Below are 24,082 nucleotides of genomic sequence, written 5' to 3' on the forward strand. Positions count from 1 at the left end.
CCATCTTCCTATTCAACCCTTTCTCCTGTTTCCCTGTTTTTCACTTCCCCTAAGATCCTCATCCCTTTCCTTCCATCTCTGCTTCCCCTTCCCCCCATTCCCTCTGTCTTTCTTCCCCTCCTCCTCTATCCCTCTCCTCCCTCCCCCCCATTCTATCCACAATTCTCCCTTCCCCTCCTCCCCCTCTATCAATTATCCCCTTCATTATTTTCACTCCCCCCTCTCTCACTTTCCCTCCTGGCCTCTCTCCCCCCACCTTTACAAAACCCCCCTCTCACACTCCCTATACATCCTATTTTCCCCTCCCTCTCTCTACAGTTCTAGCCCTCCACTTCCCTCCCCCCACCCTACCTCCCTCCCATTGTAAGTGTCAGCAGGCTCCAACGGGGAATTCTTAAAATTTTTCCTACTCTCTCTCTCTCTCTCTCTCTCTCTCTCTCTCTCTCTCTCTCTCTCATCTCCACTTTTATCCTCACACTCAGCTTCCTCCCTCACTTTCCCTCCCAGTTCCCCTCCTCTTCCTCTCCCTCCCTCCCCTTCCCATCCACTTCCTCTCACCTCTCTCTCTCTCTCTCTCTCTCTCTCTCTCCCTCTTTTCTCCTCCTTTCCTTCCTTTCACTGTCCCCAGCCTCTCCTTCATTTCACTCTCTTTCTTCTCATTTCCTCTCCATCCATTCTTTGCCCACGATCTTCTTTGAAATATTCAGTATATATGAGACCAAATATGTTGACATTCTGTATCTCGATTTTCAAAAAGCATCTGATAAAATTCCCCATAAAAGACTACTTCAGAAATTGAATGCTCATAGGTTCAGAGGCAATGTGCTCGAGTGGATCGATAATTGACACATCTTTACAAAGGAAGGCAATACAGTGACCTCGATCGACTGCTTAATTGGGCCCAAACCTGGCAGATGGACTTTAATATTTGTATAAATGCAAAGGGCTAAACATTGGAAATAGAAATGGAAGAGCCTGTTACACCATGAACAATATTCCACTACATAATATCAGTTATGAAAAAGATTTAGGAATTATAATAACAAATGATCTTAAACAAAGCAGTCTACGGAGGCTGTTAAGAAAGCCGACAGATTAATCGGTTTCATTGGTAGAACGTTCGAATATAAATCAGATAATATCGTCCTCACCTTATATAATTCTCTAGTTCGCCCACACCCTGAGTATTGTGTCCAGTTCCGGTAGCCTTATGACATAAAAGATGTAGGGAAACTTCAAAGAGTACGACGAAGAGTGACCAAACTGATACTCAGATTGAGAAACAAACCATACGAGGAACGTTTTGAAGCTGTGAATCTCTTTAGCCTAACTAAAAGCAAATTACGAGAAGATTAAATTAAAGTATTTAAAATATTCAAAGGACACCATAACATGGCTGTTGATAAATACCTCACAGCTGATCACTCGAATTATACTAGAGGCAATGGGCATAAAACTATTGGCCAATGATGCCAGTCTCATGGAGCTAAGCATTTCTTCTTTTAACAGAGTTATAAATGTATAGAACAAATTGCCTTCCAGTGTAGTAAACTGTGATACAGTATTAACCTTTAAAGGTCGTTTGGATGAGTATGTCTTCTAACCCCAAGCTTTAATATGTTTACTCTTGAATTATATATATATATATATATATATATATATATATATCTATATATCTCTATCTATATCTATATATATATATATATATATATATATATATATATATATATATATATATATATATATTCCAAGCTTGGATGATGTAACTCGCAGAACAACTCTGATAAATACTGTTGACTTCCTTCTCAGGTAGATAATTTATATTAAAATATCTTTTCCCTCTCTCCTATGACATTTCCATGACAGTTTCTCTATGTTGCATGGTGATCCTTCTCACTATTTCCTGCTGTCCTCGGGTGGAAGCTTTGGTGGCTGGGGGGGAGCCTTCCTGCTTGTCTATCTTTGTCTTTATCTGGTAGAACACTTTCGTTAGTTGCAACCTTCCCTATACCAAACAGCCATGAAAGTACCAACAGGTCTGTTGCTGTTTGCTTTCCTTTGTATTCCTTTGTCCCATCTTCCCTTCTTCTCTATCCCTCTCACTTCTTTCCCTTTCATACCTCACTCACTTAACTCCTTCTCCCTCAGTCACTCTCTTCCTTCTCTCTTCATCTCTCCTTTATTTTTTTCCCCCCAGTCCCATTCTCCCTTCTCCGTTCCCTCCACCCCTCCATCCCTCTCCTCCATATTCTCTCCTCTACTCTACCCACCACTCCTCCATCCCCCGCCTCCATCCCTTTCTTCTTCTCCACTCTCCCCCTCCTCCCTCAGTCCCTCTCTCTTTTCCCCCTTCGACCCATCCCTCTCCTCCCTCATCCTATCCCTTCCACTCTCCCCCTCCACCCCCACCACCACAAACAGGCTTTAACCCCCTCAGTCCTACTCCACGCACACACTCCACGTCCACCGCCAGCATGAGACCTCTGCTTATTCTCATCCTTATTGCATTCATCTTGGTGAGCTGGATAGTTTAACTGTGATTCTCTCTCTCTCTCTCTCTCTCTCTCTCTCTCTCCTTGGTTTTTGATAGGTGGAGACGCCCACTGTCCTTCCTGCATATCTATCATTGTCCTTCATTGGTATAATAGACTTGTTAGTTACAACCTTCCCTAAACCAAAGAGCCACGAAAGGACCAACAGGTCTGTTGCTGTTTGCTTTCCTTTGTACTCCTTTGTACCTTTGTTTTGAGTTGATGTGAAGCTGCATTTAGATGAGTGCACACCGAGTAACAAATCAAATGTTTTCCGTTAGGCTAACCAGACAACCCAATGGACGCCCGGTGGTCTAGTAAGTTAAGGCACTCCAACCAAATGTGACCCAAAAGATTTTACATCTGAGGAAAGGTTGGGGTTTATTGCTCATATAAAGCCACTCAGGGTGTAGTAACTGGTCACCCTCGTATTAAATGTCTGGAATTAGTAACTTATGGGGTAATATAGGACTGGATGATACACAAATGTAGATTTTTCCTCTTGGTGTTGGTGTTTTCATTCTTCATACTGACGCTCGTGGTGTCGGATGGTTTAATTCAGCTTATAATAGACTTTTCTCCCTCGAAGGGGGTCAGATGCAGCCTACATCAACACCTCCAGGTCTTCACCAAAAAGGGTCCTTCCAAAGTTGAATAAGGCTCTCCAATCGGATTGAGACGGTGCAGGTTTATATCCAAGGGATCTATCTATCTATCTATTGCCAGACGCCTCAATCCCGTTTGGGGTGGCTACAAACAAATCGCCTCCACGTCGTCATGTCCGCCGCCATTTCACTGCCCTGCTCCCAACTCACACACCCCTCTCTCATATACCTCTCCACCCCATCCCTCCATCTCATCCTCGGCCTCCCCCTCCCTCTTCCCCCATCCACCTCACTCACATACACTCTCCTCGTCAGTCTTTCACCCTCCATCCTCTCCACATGGCCAAACCACCTCAGTGTGTTCGTAATAACACTTCCTATCACATCCACATCCACACCACAACGCTCCTTTATATCCTCATCCGTCAACCTGTCTCTCCATGTGACTCCACAGGCTCCTCTTAAATAACTCATTTCCACTGCTCTCACTCTTGACTTGTGTCCTTCCAACAATGTCTAAGCTTCACTTCCATACGTTAGAGTTGGTATCACAATACTGTCATGTAGTAACTTTTTCACTTCCATGATAACTTCCCTGTTTCTTATCACCGCTTTCAAAGAACCAGCGACCTTTCTTCCCTGCTGTACCCTTTCAAGCGCTTCACCCTCCAAACCTCCATCCTTACTCATCACACTACCCAAGTTCTTAAACGTACTCACATTTTCCAATTCCTCACCATCCAACCTCGCTCTACATTCACTGACTTCACCTCTCTCAAAGGTGGTTGTGTTGTATTTTATAAATTATTTATTCATATGTTTACTTCATGTTATTCTTCTAGCTGTCCACTTCTCATACAACGGCAGTAATGTGTTCCCTCTCTCCTTGCAGGGTATGGCCGAGGCGGGTCGTCCCTCACCCATCTACGGCCTCCAGTAAGTCAGTCAGTCGTCAGCAGGAACATACACCTTACCACAACTTAAATGTCCTTCAGTAGTATCTATAAACATTCTTGCGCCTAAGTTGTGTATGAGATTGCTTATATTTATACTTGTCTTCAGTCATATAGCTATAGTCTGTTTGTTTTCATACGACAGAGATCTATCAACCCCGTTCAGCTCAGCAAAACCACTCTAGGAACATCCATTAATCTTCCATAAGCTTTCCAACGATGAGGGTTGATCCACTGTAGCTTTGATAACTTCGACATAAGTACCTTTTGAGGCTGAGATTTGAGCGTGTTAGCTTTTTTCAGAAGTATATCAATCTATCTAGCCAGACGCCATAATCCCATAAGGGGTGGCCATTTCTCTTTTAGTTTTTCGTTGAGGGGCACTCACTCTCCCCCAATCCACTTGTTGATTTTTTGAAAATTTCACTTAAGTAAAGCCCATTTTTGTTTTGTTTTCTTCTTTTTCCAATAAGCTTTCTAACGATGTGCGTAGGTCTACTGTAGCTTTAATAGCATCCGAAATAATCCACATTTGATGTTTGGTGTTGAACTTGATTTTTTGGGGGAGGGGGGTGGCGAATCGTCAGAATTGTCACTTAAATAACGAGTATTAGTTTTCATAAGCTTTTCAGAGATATACATATTTTCTCTGTAGTTTTCACAGTGTTAGAAATAGCATCTTTTGGGTGATGTGAGTGGTACAGCCGAAACCTACCCTCTTTATTATTGTCTTCGCTCCCTTCGTTCCCTCCAACAAGATGATCTCCCAAGTTTTACACATAGGGGTTCAGAACTAACAAAGCAAGATTCCAACCTTTTCATCTCGCTTGAATATTGCTGGTTATGTAGGAAGATTTTGATTCTGATGCATTTTTGGAATGTCAAAGAACTGCTGACCGGAACTATACATTATTGCACGATGTATTAGTGTGAGTTGAGGGCTTTTGGCGGGATGTCACCGCTGGGATGTCAGGCGGCTTTAATTTTTCTCTATATGTGTCAGGTTGTCTGTATATATATATATATATATATATATATATATATATATATATATATATATATATATATATATATATATATACCTTATGTATGTGTGTATCTACTAGTATGTATGTATGTATCTTGGAGTATGTATGTATGTATATATGTATTTGGAAGCTGTATCTAATTCTTTGTGTAAAAAAAAAAACTGTCCAAATCCAATTATTACTGTGATAAGATAGCAAGATTAAAATCAAGATTAAGATAAGACATGTTCTGGCTGCAGGAGTGAATGGATACTTTTCAACCTCTAGGCTCCTATGACTCAAATTCTGGTTTATTCTTGCTACTTCCGGGCGATTTTATTCAGCTTAAACAGGACCTTAGTAGAGAAGGGAACAGTGATGCCTAAATCTAAACCATCTAATATTAAATCTCTTCCAAGCATTCTCAATGAAATAGGCCACACACTAGTTTATTCACCATTCAAGCCCCTGGAATCCTAGCTCCATATGATATTGTATTCATCCTAGAAAAAAACATTGTTTAGATGAGAAAAAAAAATATATATAACCTGATTGCCTTGTGTATTTCCCCTGGACGTTTGCTCTGTTTTTCTCGGTAATCTCTCTCTCTCTCTCTCTCTCTCTCTCTCTCTCACACACACACACACACACACACTTGGTATTGCGTGACCAGGCATGAGAAGTCTTGTAATCCGTTTTTTCGTTGGTTCAGGAATTTTCGTGGCAGGTTTTCTTAAGCGAATTATTTTATGTATTACATCTTCATATCGTCCTGTATGTATATGAAGTAAATTATGTGAATGATTTGTAGATATAGATAACATACATGACAATGCAAAGATGTAATGTGCAAAAGAAATCGCAAAGGAAAAAGGGCTAGGAAATCAGTACAAACTTTATAGTTCGTCCCCTGCCCTCTAACCTTGCGATCAGACCGAGTGTTCTCAGAACTGTATAATTTCATCTTATTTCATCCTTGCTTGTCCCTCAGTCCTTCTACCAGTTTTGTTCCCAATCATATCAAAACTTTTGACTGTGAACTTGACCTTTGACTTATTCTTTAAAATCGCATGGCTTGATTTTTAGCTGATTCTCAACCATTGCACGTAGTTCGGACCCATCTGAATTATACCTTTCTGAGGTATAGGGTCAAGCACTTGGACTTGACCTATGACCTTGACTTAAAATGATGACACTTCATCCTCGTCTGAGTTTTAACATTTCCACCGTATTTGGTCTTAATGAGGTCAGAATTATGGGCTGACCTTCCTTGTGACCTTGACGTATAACCTAGTGTCCTTAAAAACAATAGGTCAGCCCCTGAAAGCTTCTAGCATGGGTCAAGTGGCCTACTGCAGTAATCCTCTCTTTTTATGTTCTTTCACCGACTCCCTCTCTCTGTCTCTCTCTCCATATAACTCATCCCAGTGCTTTTGCGCATGCGAACATAAAAAGTGAGGCACAGAAACAAGATGAGGAAGTGTACAGGGTGAGAGGGTGGTTTGGGAAGGGTGTTGGGTATTTTGTCTCGCTCTGGAATGTTGTCAGATCAGGCAGGGTGGACACAAAAACAAGCTCAACCAGACAACTCACCTCCAGTCTGACCTCTGGAGAAAATTTAATATCTGATCCTACACATCAAATCTTCCTTATTTTACTGTATTCTTTACATTATTCCGTTTATTTTTCTGATCTTTATTTTTCATAATTATTTTTGAGACCTCTCGTTGCCAGGGAGGAACTAGATATTATTTTCAACCCGCTCAGTACCAAGCGTCATCCCAAATCTGAGAAGTTATAATTATGTCTGACGGTGTTTTGCTTCTATCTTGTTCAGTATATGTATATATATATATGGATGGGGTGATGAGAGAAGTAAAAACATGAGCGGGGGATGGAGTTGGTAATGACTGGTGATGGATGGAAAATCTCAATTTTGTTGTAAGCTGATGATGCTGTACTACTTGCAATTTCCCAACAAGAACTGGGTAGACCAGTGCAGAGTTTTGCTGATGTCTATGTGTGTCGTGCCTTGAGAGCAAATGTAGAAAAGAGTAAAGTGATGGTTTTTGAGAGAGAAGGTGACTCCCAATGCGATGTTACAGTGAATAGAGAGAGACTGGAATTGGTGAGAGAGTTCAAATACGTGGGTACAGGAATAGATAAAAGAGCAAAATGTGCAAAAGAAGTGGAAAGTAGAGTGACACAAGGAAGAAAAGTAGCTGGTGCAATGATTCTCTTGATAAGAAACAGAAGCTTGAGTGTTGTAGCTGCACGAGGCTTGCATTAACGAGTGTTAGTGCCAACTTTAACATATGGATTTGAGACCATGGTGTGGCATGAAAATGAAAAGTCAAGAGTAGGAGCAGTGGAGATGGGTCTGTTGAAGAATGTAGATGGGGTACAGAGGGTGGATAAGGTACGAAATAATGTGATTCGTGAAGATGTGGAGTGAGGAAGTCTGTGGATACCAGAATCGAAGAGAATGTACTGAGATGATTTGGTCATGTGGATAGAATGGGTAACAACAGAGTGGTGAAAAGGCATATCTGAGCGAATTTGAAGGAGGAAGGAGGCCAGGTAGGCCAAGGAGAAGGTGGAGAGATATGGTTGATAAGTGTGTGAGGAAGAGAGGTTTGGAAGTCGGTAAGGCTAGGGAACTGACAAGAAATCGAGGTGACTGGATGAATGTCGTGACGAGAAGTGCATGATCAGGGATCTGGCACCCCGTTTTAACGTGGCAGCGTCCGGACTGACTCTATAGGATACGTTTATGTGAAGCTACAGAACGTGGGGAATGTTTTTGACTTGTCCGATAGAGCCAGGATTCCTGGGGCTTGAATGATGAGTAAATGGAAGCGTGGCCCATTAGACTGGGTAAATTTGGGCTGTCTGGACATTGCTACTCCTCACTCTGCCCCAGGATGGGAAAGGAGGTCCGGATGATGATGATGATGATGATGATGATGAACTTCATATCCTCTAGCATGTTATATATACAAACTCTGTCCATGTTACAATATATAAAAATAACATACAAGGAAATATCAAGGTTCAGCACGCAAAATCAGTGCCTAAGAAATTAGTACTGCGAAGTTTCCTATTTCAGTGAGACCGACCAAATGTCCGCAAGTTACTGCGTCACCTGCAACTTTTCGCCTGTTGTTAGATCTGCTGTGCTTCCTAATGTACATTTATTCTGACTCAAATGTCTTGTTACTTAGCAACTTAGAATTTCCAGTGGTTTATTTCCCTCGGTAGTTTATCCTACGTTAATGTATGTAATAATTAAAATGATGGTAACATGGCAGATGGAAGAATTTTGGTACAGACTAACACAGCTACTGCACATGACAACCCAAAGCAGAATTCTGAAATGTCTATATTTATTCCCAGTTCCGAGATTTTTCATTTTTTCTCGTTGATGAAAGTAAGCTTGCGATGCACTCCTGTGATAGCATCTTACAAATCAGGTAACAACACAGTACCGTAGTCTGTACTTATGATTTCAGTGTATGCATCCGATTCACACTGACACCAATTTAGACTACTCCTTCCTGCCGCACAGACGTATGCTGGCAATGCTTTGGTTGCCACACAGGACCTGGCTAGTGTAAAAGTTGTCACTGACACCAAGTTGCAGCCTTAAAACAGATATATAAATCCCACAGGAACTGATGAAGACCTGCCAACAGCAAGATACACTTGCCCGTGATATAAAACAACCATACCAGCCTATGTGACGATTAAAGGTTAACCAACGTCCAGGTAATGCATATTTTACTCTCTATGCTTTTATAACAAAGTGACTCATCCATTTCTTTGATTCATAGCACTTTCTCGGTGTGATTACTGTTTGCCTTCCTTCATCTTTCATCTCTTGTAAGCCTATTAACACACTTCTGAATATATTCCCCCTCTCCTTCAGCAGAACTCCTTGCATGCCTCTACCCAAAGTACTTCTTAACGTCTTTCCTCCTCCACTGCACTTGCTACCTCCATCCCACCTATTTGTGGCCTTCTTATCAGCAGATGCCCTCGCAACACTTCTTCCTCTTCTCTGCCACAGTTCTTCCTACCTCTACATCCCTTCTAGCTGTTTCTTTCTTAATGGTCGATCCTTTTACAACACCATTTTTGGTTCTAATCCCTTCAGTACGATGTCGCATTTTCTTGTTATTGTCTCGCTGCTTTCAAACATTTTCATTCACCATAAGAATGACCTTTCGTATTCAAGCGATTAATGAATAACACATCTAACTCTTCCGGTTCAGAAAAATAACTCCTAAACGGAAGTAAATCAGCTGACGATTAAAAAAAAATCTAAATACAAAAGACAAACTATGTAGAGTCACTGGAGATCCCTACTGACTCATTGCACTTGATCACGGGCTGAGATTAACTTCTTCAGTTCGGTGATGTATTTATTTTATTCTTCCTATTTCCATACAGTTTTATTCACCTTGAAATATATTTTGTGAACTAGAGAGGTTATTATACATGCCAATATTAAATCCTTCACTATCATGGTGATCCTCTAATCTGAGTAAAATCGTCTGGAGATAACAGGTATATATAAACCATAATAATGCGTCATCGTAGTCTGTCTATCTATCTATCTATCTATCTATCTCCACGGCATGCTTGGTTTTAAAGGAAACAGTCTTAAAATACTGATTATCAGGCTCTAATGTATATGCTACTTTTATTGATTTAAGGCCTTTGATGAAGTCAGCCATTTTAACTTTTTTGTAAGCTTTTAGATGCTGGTATCCCTCATTGGTATGTTAATGTGTTATTCTGTCTGTAAAGAAATCAAATGGTTGTAACTATGTATAAGGATGCAGGATCTGAATCTTGGAAAATCATGAGTGAAGTAAGTCAGGGTGGAGTCTTAGCACCATTGCGCTCAAATGTGTACGTTGATAAGCTTATTGAAAATGTGTCAAATTCTAAGATAGGTTGTGCAATTGGTAATTAGATGAGTAATATAATTGATTACGCAGACGATTTAGTCATTCTAGGTCCTTCTGCAACAGACTAAAATTGCTATTGGATATATTAGAAGGAAACCAAGGATACAGATATTGAGATTAATACCACCAAGTAGCTATGCATATATTTTAAAGGCGAAAATGACAGATCCTTGGAACGATGAATGACTGTATGACCAAGAACTGGTTATTGTTAAACAATGTACGTACCATATTTAGGTTTTATTCTGGACAATCATCTTAACTGTAAGGATTTAATTTGGTGTTGGAATAAATTTTATAACAATTTAATTGTATTTTAAGAACATTTCTGGTGTTCATTTTAGAGTTTTTAGACAATTTTGAAAGTCACTGTCTTAGTATAAATGGGCCAGAATTATGGTTTTGTAATACAAAGTGCCACATTCCCCTCAAAGAGTTTACAGTTGGATATCAAAAAAAACAATAAAGAAAATTTGGATATTAAAGTATTGGGAGAGCAACCATAAAGCATGTAGAATGGCAGATCTTATGACATTTAACCGTATAATTAATTGGCATAAGATACGGTTTGAATATAAAGTTCTTAAGAAACCTTGTGTATTTTTAAATTGAAGATCGCTGAATACATATGATGAACTGTTTCTTGTAAGAGAAGTAGGAACATATTATTAACATTATATGATGTTGAGTGTTTAAATGATAATTTTGATGCTTATAAATCTAGAATTACGTTTTTTCAGTAGCATGAAATTACTGTGAGGTAGTATCAGGGTAATTAGGAACAGCATATACTTACTTTTTTGTATGTGTAGTATAAAGATGTGTTGTATATTAAACCTGTACATGTTGCCTAGGTTAGTGCACCACTGAGGATGTATAAATTTACGCACTGTATATGTAAAAAGTTGTGTGTTCAGCTTTTTATGAAATAAAGAATTGTTTCTCTGTTCGTCTGCCTACCTGTCTATCCATCTATCTATATATAAATATACTCCATAATCCCGTAAGGGATGGTCGTTTGTCACTGAGTTAGTTGTTTACGGGGAGGGCCACTAACCCACCGCCAACCCACTTGTTGACACGTAGGTAACTTATGGGTTGGTTATATGGTTACCACCCAGCGATGTAAATGGTTTCTTGGCATACAGGAAACCATCTGGCTTGTCATTCAGTGTAAAGCCACCTGATATAGAAGGATGAGTAATAAAATGCGAAGGGGCGAAGACACTCAGATTCAGACTGTGGGATGATTTATGTATACTCGTAATGCCTCGCGACGCATCCTGTCAACTACTACTTTTCCTAGTCTGTAACCACCTTTTCTTTGCACGTCACGTCACCCTACCGGTACTTATTTCTGCTGTGTCACTAGTTAGCCGTTAATCCCTACGGTCCTTATTGATTAAATGCCAGGGCTGCATCATACAGGACTGGTGTATTGGTACTAGTGAGAGTGTTTTTACTTGTCAGTGGGACTTCAGGTAGATCTGTAAAGTATGTTTTAACGAAATTCAACTAATTAAATTGTTCCCTGCCTCAGCCGGGAATCGAAGTCGCGGTCACAAGGACAGCAGACCACCACCGAAGGAGTTAATATCAACACAGTCTACATAAAGAAACATACAAGATAATACCAAACCTCTGAATCAGATGGCATAGTGTACTGATTTATTCTTACTCTCTCCAGACGATTTTATTCAACTTTGGATACACTTTTCGACCTGAGGAGTTAGATTATATCCTTCATTATACCTTCCAATGCACAGGGTTATTCTCACGCTCAGTGAAATCGTTTGAAGGTTGCAAGAATAATGTGGAAAATGCTGTAAATTTCCTCGATGAAAGAGTTGTGTCATATGCGGAAAATGCACTAGTAAGAAAGAAGTGTTTGGAAGTCTTTTGGAGTTACGAGAACAAAAGCCTTTGTGCATCATTGCCACCTCCTCCTGCTCCCTCCCCCTGCCCCTTTCCCATGCCCCATCCCTTCTCCTCTCCTACCCCTTCCCCTTTCTCCCTCTCTATCATTCCCCACTCCCTCCTTTACTCTCCCCATCTTCCTCTTCAATCCTTTCTCCTGTTTCCCTGTTTTTCACTTCCCCTAAGCTCCCCATCCCTTTCCTTCCTCCTCTGCTTCCCCTTCCCCCCTTCCCACTGTCTTCCTCTCCCTACCCCTCTATCCCTCTCCTCTCTCCCCCTTCCACTCCGTCCACAACTCTTCCTTGCCCTTCCCCCCTCTATCTATTTATCCCCTTCATTATTTTCACTTGCCCCTCTCTCACTTTCCCTCAAAGCCACTTTTCCCCCCACCTTTACAACCCCCCCCCCTCTCTTACTCCCTATACATCCTATTTTCCCCTCCCTCCCTTCCTACCTCACTCATTCACTCTACAGTTCTAGCTCTCCACTTCCCTCCCTCCCCTGATCTCCCTCCCCTTGTAAGTGTCAGCAGGCTTGAAAGGAGGATTCTTAAAACTATTCCTACTACTCTCTCTCTCTCTCTCTCTCTCTCATCTCCACTTTTACCCTCATACTCAGCTTCCTCCCTCACTTTCCCTCCCAGTCCCTCTCCTCTTCGTCTCCCTCCCTCCCCTTCCCATCCACTTCCTCTCACACCTTCTCTCTCTTTTCCATCCCCCTCTCACCCCCTCCCTCGCTTCTCCTCCTTTGCTTCCTTTCACTGTCCCCGGCATCTCCTTCACTTCTTCCTCTCTCCTCTCCTCCATTTCTTCTCCATCCATTCATTTGCCTTTGATCTTCTTAGAAATATTCAGTATATATGAGACCAGATCTGCTGACACTGTATATATCGAGTTTTAAAAAGCGTCTGATATAATTTCCCATAAAAGACTACTTCAGAAATTGAATGCCCATAGGTTCAGAGGCAATGTGCTCTGGTGGGTCGATAATTGACACATCTTTATAAAGGCAAGCAATACAGAGTGACCTCGATCGACTGCTTAATTGGGCCCAAACCTGGCAGATGGACTTTAATATTTGTATAAATGCAAAGGGCTAAACATTGGAAATAGAAATGGAAGAGCCTGTTACACCATGAACAATATTCCACTAGATAATATCAGTTATGAAAAAGATTTAGGAATTATAATAACAAATGATCTTAAACAAAGCAGTCTACGGAGGCTGTTAAGAAAGCCGACAGATTAATCGGTTTCATTGGTAGAACGTTCGAATATAAATCAGATAATTTCATCCTAACCTTATATAATTCTCTAGTTCTCCCACACCCTGAGGATTGTGTCCAGTTGCGGTCACCTTATGAGAAAAAAGATGCAGGGAATCTTGAAACAGTACACCGAAGAGTGACCAAACTGATACCCAGATTGAGCAACAAACAATACGAGGAACGTTTTGAAGCTGTGAAACTCTTTAGCCTAACTAAAAGCAAATTACGAGAAGATTTAATTAAAGTATTTAAAATATTCAAAGGACACCATAACATGGCTGTTGATAAATACTTCACAGCTGATCACTCGAATTATACTAGCGGCAATGGGCATAAAATAACTGGCAAACGATTCCAGTGCATGGAGTTAAGTATTTCGTCTTTAACAAAGATGTAATTATATGGAACAAATTGCCCTCCAGTGTAGTAACCTGGTTCAGTACTAACTTTTAATGGTCGCTGGGATAAGTATCTGTTTTCTAACCCCCAGCTTAGTATGTTTACTCTTGAATAAAATACTTACATATATATATATATATATATATATATATATATATATATATATATATATATATATATATATATATATATATATATATATATATTCCTAGCCCGGATGATGTAACCCGCAGAACACCACTGAGAAATATTGCTGACTTCCTTCTCGGGTAGATATTATAAAATATAATTTCTTTTCCCCCGCTCCCATTAAATTTCGATGACAGTTTTTCTATGCTGCATGGTGATTCTTCTCTCTATTTCCTACTGTCCTCGGCTGCAGGGTTTGGTGGTGGGGGGGGGAGGCTTCCTGGTTTTCTATCTTCGTCCTTAACTGATAGCATAGTTTCGTTAGTTGCAAGCTTTCCCATACCAATCAGCCATGAAAGTACCAACATGTCTGTTGCTTTTGCTTTCCATTGTGCTGTTTTGTCCCATCTTCCCTTCTTCCCTCTCCCTCTCACTTCTTTCCCCTCCATACCTCTCTCACTCAGCTCCTTCTCCTCAGTCACTCTCTTCCTCCTCCCTTCATCTCTCCTTAATTTTTTCCCCAGTCCCATTCTCCCTTCTCCGTTCCCTCCACCCCTCCATCCCTCTCCGCCATATCCTTTCCTCCACTATCCCCACCACTCCTTCATCTTCCGCCTCCATCCTTTCTTCTTCTCCACTATCCCCCTCCTCCCTCAGTCCCTCTCTCTCTTTTCCTCCTTCACTCCATGCCTCTCCTCCCTCTTCCTCTCCCTTCCACTCTCCCCCTCCACCCCCTCCACCACAAACAGGCTATATTAACCCCCTCAGTCCTGCTCCACGCACACACTCCACGTCCACTGCCAGCATGAGACCTCTGCTTATTCTCATCCTTATTGCATTCATCTTGGTGAGTTGGAGAATTTAAGTGCGATCTCTCTCTCTCTCTCTCTCTCTCTCTCTCTCTCCTTGGTTTTTGGTATGTGGAAACGCCCACTGTCCTTCATACATATCTATCATTGTCATTAACTGGAAGCTTAGACTTGTTAATTACAACCTTCCCTAAACCAAAGAGCCACGACACGGCCAACAGCTTTGTTACTGTTTGCTTTCCTTTGTATTCCTTTGTACCTTTGTATTCAGCTGATGTGGAGCTGCATTGAGGACACTGCACACCGAGTAACAAATCAAATGTTTTCTGGTAACCACACAACCCAATGGAAGCCTGGTGGTCTAGTAAGTTAAGGTGCTCCAACCAAATGTGACCCAAAAGGGTTTACATCCGAGAGAAGGTTTTGGGGCTTATTGCTCATATAATGCCGCTCAGGGTTTGGTAACTGGTCACCCTCATATTCAATGTCGGGAATAAGTAGCTTAGTCCCGGGCACTATGCTTATGGGGTAATATAGGACTGGATGATACACAGACGGAGATTTTTCCTCTTGGTGTTGGTGTGTTCATTCTTCTTACTGACGCTCGTGGTGTCGGATGGTTTAATTCAGCTTCTAAAAGACTTTTCTCCCTCGAAGGGGGTCAGATGCAGCCTACATCAACACCTTCAGGTCTTCACCAATAAGGGTCCTTCTTAAGTTGAATAAGGTGCTCCAATCGGATTGAGACGGTGAAAGTTTATATCTAAGGGATGGTTGGGGTTTTTTGCTCGCGTAATGCGACTCAAGGATGCGTGAGGCTGGTCACTCTCATCTAAAATGTCAGGACGAATATATGTACAGTATCGGGCTCCTACGCTTCTCATGGGGCAACGTAGGATTGAATGATGGATAGATGGAACAAAATTATCATTAAAAGTACGTTATTGGACTGAATTTGGACTGTTATTATTATCATTATTATTATTATTATTATTATTATTATTATTATTACTACTACTACTACTACTACTATCACTACTACTCTTATTATTATTGTTACTACTACTAATACTACTATTATTACTACTACTACTACTGCTATTATTATTATTATTATTATTATTATTATTATTATTATTATTATTGTTATTATTATTATTATTGTTGTAGTAGTAGTATTAGTAGTAGTAGTGGCGGTGGTGGTAGTAGTAGTATAGTAGTTGGTGCTGTTGTTTGTAGAGGTGGTGGTAATGGTGGTGGATGTGTTGTATTTATCTATTTATTCATTTATTTACTTCATGTTGTTATTCTCCTATCTGTCCACTGTTCAAACAACGGCATTAATGTGTTCCCTCTCTCCTTGTAGGGCATGGCCGAGGCGGGTCGTCCCTCACCCATCTACGGCCCCCCGTAAGTCAGTCAGTCGTCAGCAGGAACAAACACCTTACCACAACTTAAATGTCTTCTGTAGTGTCTATAAACATTCTTGAGCCTAAGTTGTGTATGAGATTGCTTATACATATACTTGTCTTCAGTCATATAGCTATAGTCTGTTTTCATAAGACAAAGATCTACCATCTTTTTTCAGCTCAGGTCCATTGTCGCTTTAATAGTATCCAAAATAATCAACTTTTGATGTTTGGTGTTGATCTTGCTTTTTTGGGGGGCAGGAGGATTGATGAATAGAATTGTCGACTAAATAACGAGTATTACTTTTCATAAGCTTTTTAAAGATGTACAGTAGAAGACACAACTCTGTTCCTGAAATTTGATGAAAACATGCTGTGAAGGACGAACATTACGGTTTTCGCTTCCTGACATGATCGGAACAGTTAGTACTGATGTCTGAGGAAACTTTACAGTTTCACCAGTGACTGCCACGGAATGTTAGCAGTGGTCTGAGGTGACTGCTGATCTCTGCCACCTGCGACAATGTCGGTGTGGCAAGCCTTCCATTATGTTTCGACAGTTGTAATTATACATCGGACAAAAGCAGGAACAGAGTTGTGTCTTATACTGTACATATATTCGTTTTCATAGTGTTCGAAATAGCATCTTTTGCGTGATGTGATTGGTATAGCCGAAACCTAACCTCTTTATTGTTTTCGCTCCCTTCGTTCCCTCCAACACGATCATCCCCCAAGTTTTACACACACGGGTTCAGAACTAACAAAGCAAGATTCCAACCTTTTCATCTCGCTTGAATATTGCTGGTTAAGTAGGAAGATTTTGATTCTGATGCATTTTTGGAATGTCAAAGAACTGCTGACCGGAACTATACATTATTGCACGATGTATAAGTGTGAGTTGAGGGCTTTTGGCGGGATGTCACTGCTGGGATGTCAGGCGGCTTTAATCTGTCTATATATATGTTTGGTTGTCTGTTTATGTGTGTATGTACCTTATGTATGTATGTGCGTATCTACGAGCATGTATGTATGTAGGTATGTATCTTGGAGTATGTATGTATGTATGCATGTATGTATCTACGAGTGTATATGCATGTATGTATGTATCTGCGAGTATGTATGTATATATATCTACGAGTATGCATGTACGAATGTATGTATGTAGCCTCGCTCTCTCTCTTTCTCTCTCTCTCTCTCTCTCTCTCATCCAATCCTCTTTTGTCCCAGTCACAAGCGCAGGGGCCCAGGGCTAGGCTACAATGTCGCCTATATTAATGCTAATGCCAATCATCCCGGATCTAAGAATATTAAAATACACAGTTACTTAATGCCATCAGGAGTGTTCTAATGTTTGCTGTAATTTTTGAATGCTTTAAGGAGATTATTTAAAAGCGTTTATGGAGCCAGGATTCCGTGGGCTTGAATGGTGAGTGGATGGGAGTGTTGTTAATGGGCACACATTGATTATTATGTAATTTTATCGATTTTTGTTCTCTCTGTCTCTCTAAACTCTACCTCTCCCAGCTCAGGGGTGGGAAAGGTCTGGATGATGATGATGATGATGATGAGGAGGAGGAGGAGAAGGAGGATGTTCTCTACAGGCCAATTTCTGAATGATACTGGGAGATTATTTCTATGCGTTTCCTCTCCTCAGGTATCCTTGGTGCCCCCACCCTAAATCCTTTGGACGCGTGTGCATCCATTACCACGACCAGTGCCACAGCGACCGTGAGTGTTCCTACAAACTACCCGGGTCCCGATGCTGTCTGGTGTATGGATGTGGCAAGGAGTGCATAATTGTTTATTGAGGTGGGGTATGATGACCCGCCTGCGGGAAAGTATCCATGGTATCGAAACTATTCATGTCATCGATATGGGACCATTATATTTAGAAGCATTTATGTACTCCCTGTCTATGTTGCGTGTGAACTATGGATGCCTTGGTGAAATTCTTAATTTAAAAGAAAAAAAAAAAAAAAAAAAGGCGGGGGGAGCTTTTAATCCCATGGGTGAGGCCAAACCCCCTTTGAGGAGGCTTTGTACCCCATCTTTTAAATTCCGTGTTTTGATGCAAGGAGATGGGAAAACAATAAAGTTACTTAAAAAAAAAAAAAGTTTATTGTCTCCCTTCCTATCCCCCAAAATCATATCCATTTAGGCTGAAAGTGCAAATAAGCAACTGAAAAACAATTATTGATGAAAACTGATAAAGATTAATGTTAAGAGAACCACATGAGTAAGGCAAGTTCCTCTTATTCATGGAAAATATGCTCGTCTTTAGTTTGCAGGCGAGTCCCTTTGAAATCCAGCAGGTAACAGCAAACCCCAAAATGGACAAGAGAGAAGCCTGTGCTGTGATTACGTTTGGGGATAAAAAGAGTATAACCCTCCCCGGGAAATTCATGAAAACATAGTCAATACACCTGATGTGGACTTTCCTTGTTATTCCGCCATGAAGTGGGCTGCTGATTTCAGGCAGGGCAGGGAGAGCACCGAAGATTACCCAAGCCCAAAATCATCAACTAAGGACGATCAAGTGAAAACCATTGACCTCATGGTCTTGAATGGCATATGTCTGTCTGTGCAACAAGCAACCGACACTATGGGCATCAGTGGGAGCTAAGTGCACACTGTTTTGAATAATATCTTAGGTATGAACTAGCTATCTGCACGATGGCTGCCCAGAATGTTGACACCAGACCAGAAACTGTCCAGTTTGGAAACCCCAAGGACACTTTTGGCTCATTTCCGGGCAGCTGCAGCCAGTATCTTCCGGAGATTTGTGACCCAGGGTGAGGCATGGGTTCACCACTTTGAACCTGAATAAAAGAATGAAAGTAGGCAATGAAAACATAACGATTCTTCACCTTTCCCAAAATTTGAGCAAGTGGCCTCTGTCGGTAAGGTGATGGCCTCACTGTTTTAGGACACTGAGGCAGTTCTCACTCACAACGGACTACTTTCAAAAGGGTCAAATTAATACTGGGGCCTATTGAGCATCAGAAACAGTCAAGGCGAAACGGAAAGAAAAGCTGTGAGAGGGCGTGCTGTTGCTCCAGAACAATGCTCCTGTCCACACGGCACAGGTGGCAGTAGCTAAAGTACCCAACTCTGACTTTGAACTGTTGCATCATGCTCCTTATCCAGCCATCCTGGCCCCGTCTGACTTCTACCGGATTCTCAAACTGAAATCTCACCTGCGTGGCCAGGATTTTCGGAATGACGATCAAATCATCCATGCTGTTGAGGGATATTTGGAAGCTCAAGATTCAATCTTTTTCCGTGACGGGATAGCATTGTTTGAACTACGTTAAGAAGTAATACAAGAACGGTCTTTCTCTTAGGACATTTTTGGGGTGAGGCCGAGAACCTCTTGAAGGACCCACGAAGCAATATGAAACAAACTAGAAGAGAGCATGAGAAGGAAATATGCCCTATGACGTCTGGGGAGGAATGAGGAACATGGAAGGCAGAACACACTGCTGGCAGAAGATTGTCAGCGAACTTTTGCTCGTGGTTGAACTTCTTTAAAAAAAAGTCCTTGTGCCATTATTCTACATTTATTTGTGCCTATTTTTTATTATTTGTGTTTTCTTTTGGCTTCTGAAACTATCCCTGTAACATTTTCTTAATTTATCTGCTTTCATGCAATTATATTATTATTATTATTATTATTATTATTATTATTATCATTATTATTATTATTATTATTATTATTAGTAGTAGTAGTAGTAGTAGTAATAGTAGTAGTAGTAGTGGTGGTGGTGGTAGTAGTAGTAGTAGCAGTAGTAGTAGTGGTGGTAGTAGTAGTAGTTGTAGAGGTGGTGGTGGTAGTAGTAGTTGTAGTAGTAGTAGGGGTAGTAGTAGTAGCAGTAGTAGTATTGATATTAATGTTTTTGTTTTGGTTTTGATGTTTTGCTGTTTTTTTTATTATAATAATAATAAAGTCATTATTATTATTATCTATCTATCTATCTATCTATTGCCAGACGCCTCAATCCCGTTTGGGGTGGCCACAAACAAATCGCCTCCAAGTCGCCCTGTCCCCCGCCATTTCACTGCCCTGCTCCCAACTCACACCCCCCTCTCTCATATACCTCTCCACCCCATCCCTCCATCTCATCCTCGGCCTCCCCCTCCCTCTTCCCCCCTCCACCTCACTCACATACACTCTCTTCGTCAGTCTTTCACCCTCCATCCTCTCCACATGGCCAAACCACCTCAGTGTGTTCCTCTTAACACTTCCTATCACATCCACATCCACACCACAACGCTCCTTTATATCCTCATTCGTCAGCCTGTCTCTCCACGTGACTCCACAGGCTCCTCTTAAATAAATCATTTCCACTGCTCTCACTCTTGACTTGTGTCCTTCCAACAATGTCCAATCTTCACTTCCGTACGTTAGAGTTGGTATCACAATACTGTCATGTAGTAACTTTTTCACTTCCATACTCACTTCCCTGTTTCTTATCACTGCTTTCAAGGAACCAGCAACCTTTCTTCCCTGCTGTACCCTTTCAAGCACTTCAACCTCCAAACCTCCATCCTTACTCATCACACTACCCAAATACTTAAACGTACTCACATTTTCCAATTCCTCACCATCCAACCTCACTGTACATTCACTAACTTCACCTCTCTCAAAGACCATTACTTTACTCTTCCCTACATTCACCTTTAGGTTCCGTTTCTTACACACTCTCTCAAACTCATCCACCAAACCTTGCAGCTCCCCTTCGTCTTCACTCAACAACACAGTATCATCTGCAAACAACAGTACAGGGAGTTTCCAAACACTATCCTCTCTCACCAGGGCCACTCCAACATCCACTACCCTACCTTGTACCTCTTTTATTACCCCATCCATGTACAGATTGAACAACCATGGAGACATGACACATCCCTGTTTCAAACCAACTCTCAAAGAGAAAAATTCACTTAGTTCACCATCCACACGCACTGCAGCCTTCGCACCATCGTACATACTCTTCACAGCATTCAACAACTTCCCATCTACTCCATATATTCTTAACACTTTCCACAATCCTTGTCTATCCACCCTCTCATATGCTTTCTCCAAATCCATGAAAGCCGCATACAACTTTATTCCCTTCTCTAGAAACTTTTCCACTAAAGATCTAAGAATGAATATCTGATCTACACAACCTCTTCCCTTCCTAAAGCCTCCCTGTTCTTCTCCAACTAATTTCTCTGTTCTTTCTCTAACTCTGTCTATAAGTATCCTACCATACACTTTTCCTATTATACTAAGAAGACAAATGCCCCTATGATTACCACACACTTCTTTTTCCCCCTTTCCTTTGTACAAGGGAATAATTATACCTGACTTCCAATCCTCCGGGACTCTACCTTCTTCCCAGGCCAATCTGCACATCTTCCATATCCATTCTACTACTATCTCTCCCCCATGCTTCAGCATTTCGCCACACACTCCATCAATTCCTGGGGCTTTCCCCGATTTAACATTCTTCATTGCTTCCACAACTTCTATCCTACTGATTTCTTCCTGTCTTCTCACCTCCCTCCTTCTCCCAGCCATTCCCCAGCCACTTATACTCGCATTACTTCCATCCTCTACGTTCAACAATTCCTTAAAGTGTTCTCTCCATCTGCTCACTTTTTCTCCCTTCTCCACTAGTAATCTACCATTTTTATCTTTCACTCCCCTGCTAACTTCACTTCCACCCTGTCTTACTCTATTCACTTCTCTCCAGAACATTTTCTTACAGTCCCTCCACTTTACACTCAAATTCCTTCCAAATTCCTCATCCACTCTCTTCTTACTCTCTCTTACTAATCTTTTCACCTCTCTCTTCCTTTCCACATATAACTCTCTCTTCCGCCTCTCAACTTCTTCCACGCCCCTATTTCTCATCCATTCATTGTATGCTTTCTTCTTTTGTGCCACTGCCTGTTTCACCTCTTCAGTCCACCACGCTGTTCCTTGCATCCCCCTCCGTCTTCTCTTCCTTCCACACACCACATCACATGCTGCACATATTTCTTCTGTAAATATCTTACACACACCTTCCACGTCTCCCATCTGCTCCAATTCATATTTGCCCAATCGTTCCTCCACTTCTCTCTTATACTCTGCCTTTTTCTCATCCTCTTGTAACCTTTCCACTGTCCTTGCAACTACTCCTTCCTCTCGTCTTTCCCTTCTTCTATTCTTCCATCTTACTTGGATCCTAATTCTGGCCACCACCAAGTAGTGGTCAGAAAGTCCACTCCCCCAACCTCTATACACTCTTGCATCCTTTACACATCTTCGCATCCTTTCATCCACACACACATAATCAATCATTGCCTTCCTTTCATTCAGTTCACCACCCACCCTTCTCATCACTCGCCATGTATACCTGTGGATCATTTTATGCCTGAAGAGGGTATTGGCTATCACCAACCCCCTCCCAGCACAAATGTCCACTAACGCACTCCCATTCTCATCTATCTCAGCAGGCACACCCCACTCACCAACTATTCCATCCACCTTCACATTACCAACTTTACCATTCATATCACCAATCAAAAACACTCTCTCATTCCTTCCAAACTTTTCCATGCACACTTCCACATTTGTCCAGAACTCTTCTCTCACTCTTCTAGCACGATCTTGCGTTGGCGCATATACACACACAATCACCCACATTTGTATTCCAACTTTCAACTTTACCCTCACAATCCTTGACCCAACTGATCCATACTGTCTTATGCTCTTCTTCCATCTTTTACTCACAACTATACACACTCCTTCCTTTGCCCTCTCATTCTCATCTACTCCTGCACATATACCCCATCCATACTCCCATTCTCTCACACTTTCTCCTCCCCATTTTGTTTCAGTTATTCCACATACATCCACTTTCGCACCCTCCAGCACCTGGACAATCTCTCTCTCTTTCACCTCATCATTCGCTCCTCTTACATTCCATGTACTCATTACCAAGTCCTTTGTCCGGTCCTGGGTCGTCATCGTTTGGTCAGTCCTTGTCCGGTCCTGGGTCGTCATCGTTTGGTCAGTCCTTGTCCGAGGCTTCTTGTTTGTTTTTTTAGTTAGTTGTTTTCCGGGGAGGGACACTAACCCTCCGCCAACCCTTTTAGTCGCCTTTTATGACAAGCAGGGATACTGGGGGAGTATTCTTGAAAACCCCCCTACCCCCAGGGGGTAATTATAATTATCAGTAGTAAGTGGGGGCGCTCATCATCCACTCACTCGATGTAGTGCTGCTCTAGGGTGTCTGCCCTTTCCTCTCCTCCGTCCTTCTTTCTTTCCATCCTCTTCTGTCTTTCTTTCTTTCATTCTTTCCTCGTCCTTCTGCCTACGGGTGACTTTACACTCCCTCTTCTGTCCTTCTTTGCTTCATTCTTTCCTCTTCCTTCTGCCTGTGGGTGACTGCACTAAGTGACCGGCCAAATGGTTTCCTGTACACCAGAAAACCATTTACTACACTGTGTGGTAACCATATAACCAAATTTTGCCCCTGGTAGTTTAGTGGGTAATTACGGCACTCCAATCGGATTGAGCTGGTGAAAGTTTGTATTCAAGGGGTGGTTGGGGTTTATTGCTAAAGTAATGTTACTCAGGTATGAGTGAGGCTGGTCACTCTCATCTTAAATGTCAGAACCAACTTGCTTTGCCCTGGGTGCCTAAGCTCCTCATGGGGCAAAGTAGGATTAGATGATGAATGAATGAATGAATTATTATTATTATTATTTTAACCATACCACGTTGAGTACACCGCTTCCCGTCCGATCAGCGAAGTTAAGCAACGTTGGGTCTGGTTAGTACTTGGATGGGTGACTGCCTGGGAAAACCAGATGCTGTTGGCATCCCTACATGTCAAGTGGGGTTGGTGGAGGATTAGTGCCCCTCCCTGTAAAACAATTAACTCTAAGCCATTGGCCACCCCGTCTGGGATACATGGCGTCTGGCAATGAATGAATGAATGATTATAATCATTATTATTATTATTATTATTATTTATTATTATTATTATCATTATTTCACTTTCATCTTAAATATCAGGACCAACTGCCTAGCCCCGAGCTCCTA

At 41.5% G+C, this 24,082-nt stretch overlaps 1 protein-coding gene and 1 pseudogene across 1 annotated transcript; both read left to right on the top strand.

Annotated features, from left to right (window-relative positions):
* The first annotated feature begins 14,587 nt into the window (after positions 1-14,587).
* Positions 14,588-18,798, top strand: LOC145408493 (uncharacterized). The gene is made up of 4 exons (XM_080279227.1): positions 14,588-14,631; positions 15,960-16,003; positions 17,657-17,773; positions 18,654-18,798. Exons 1-4 carry the CDS (start codon positions 14,590-14,592, stop codon positions 18,796-18,798), a joined length of 348 nt encoding a protein of 115 aa, XP_080135353.1. The 5' UTR covers positions 14,588-14,589.
* Positions 18,799-23,740: 4,942 nt separating this feature from the next.
* On the top strand, positions 23,741-23,859 carry LOC145408570 (5S ribosomal RNA; annotated as a pseudogene).
* Positions 23,860-24,082: the final 223 nt, after the last annotated feature.

Source organism: Coenobita brevimanus, chromosome 77, assembly GCF_032717465.1.
Source record: "Coenobita brevimanus isolate Jiangsu-jjx chromosome 77, ASM3271746v2, whole genome shotgun sequence".
Classification (NCBI taxonomy): Eukaryota; Metazoa; Arthropoda; class Malacostraca; order Decapoda; family Coenobitidae; genus Coenobita; species Coenobita brevimanus.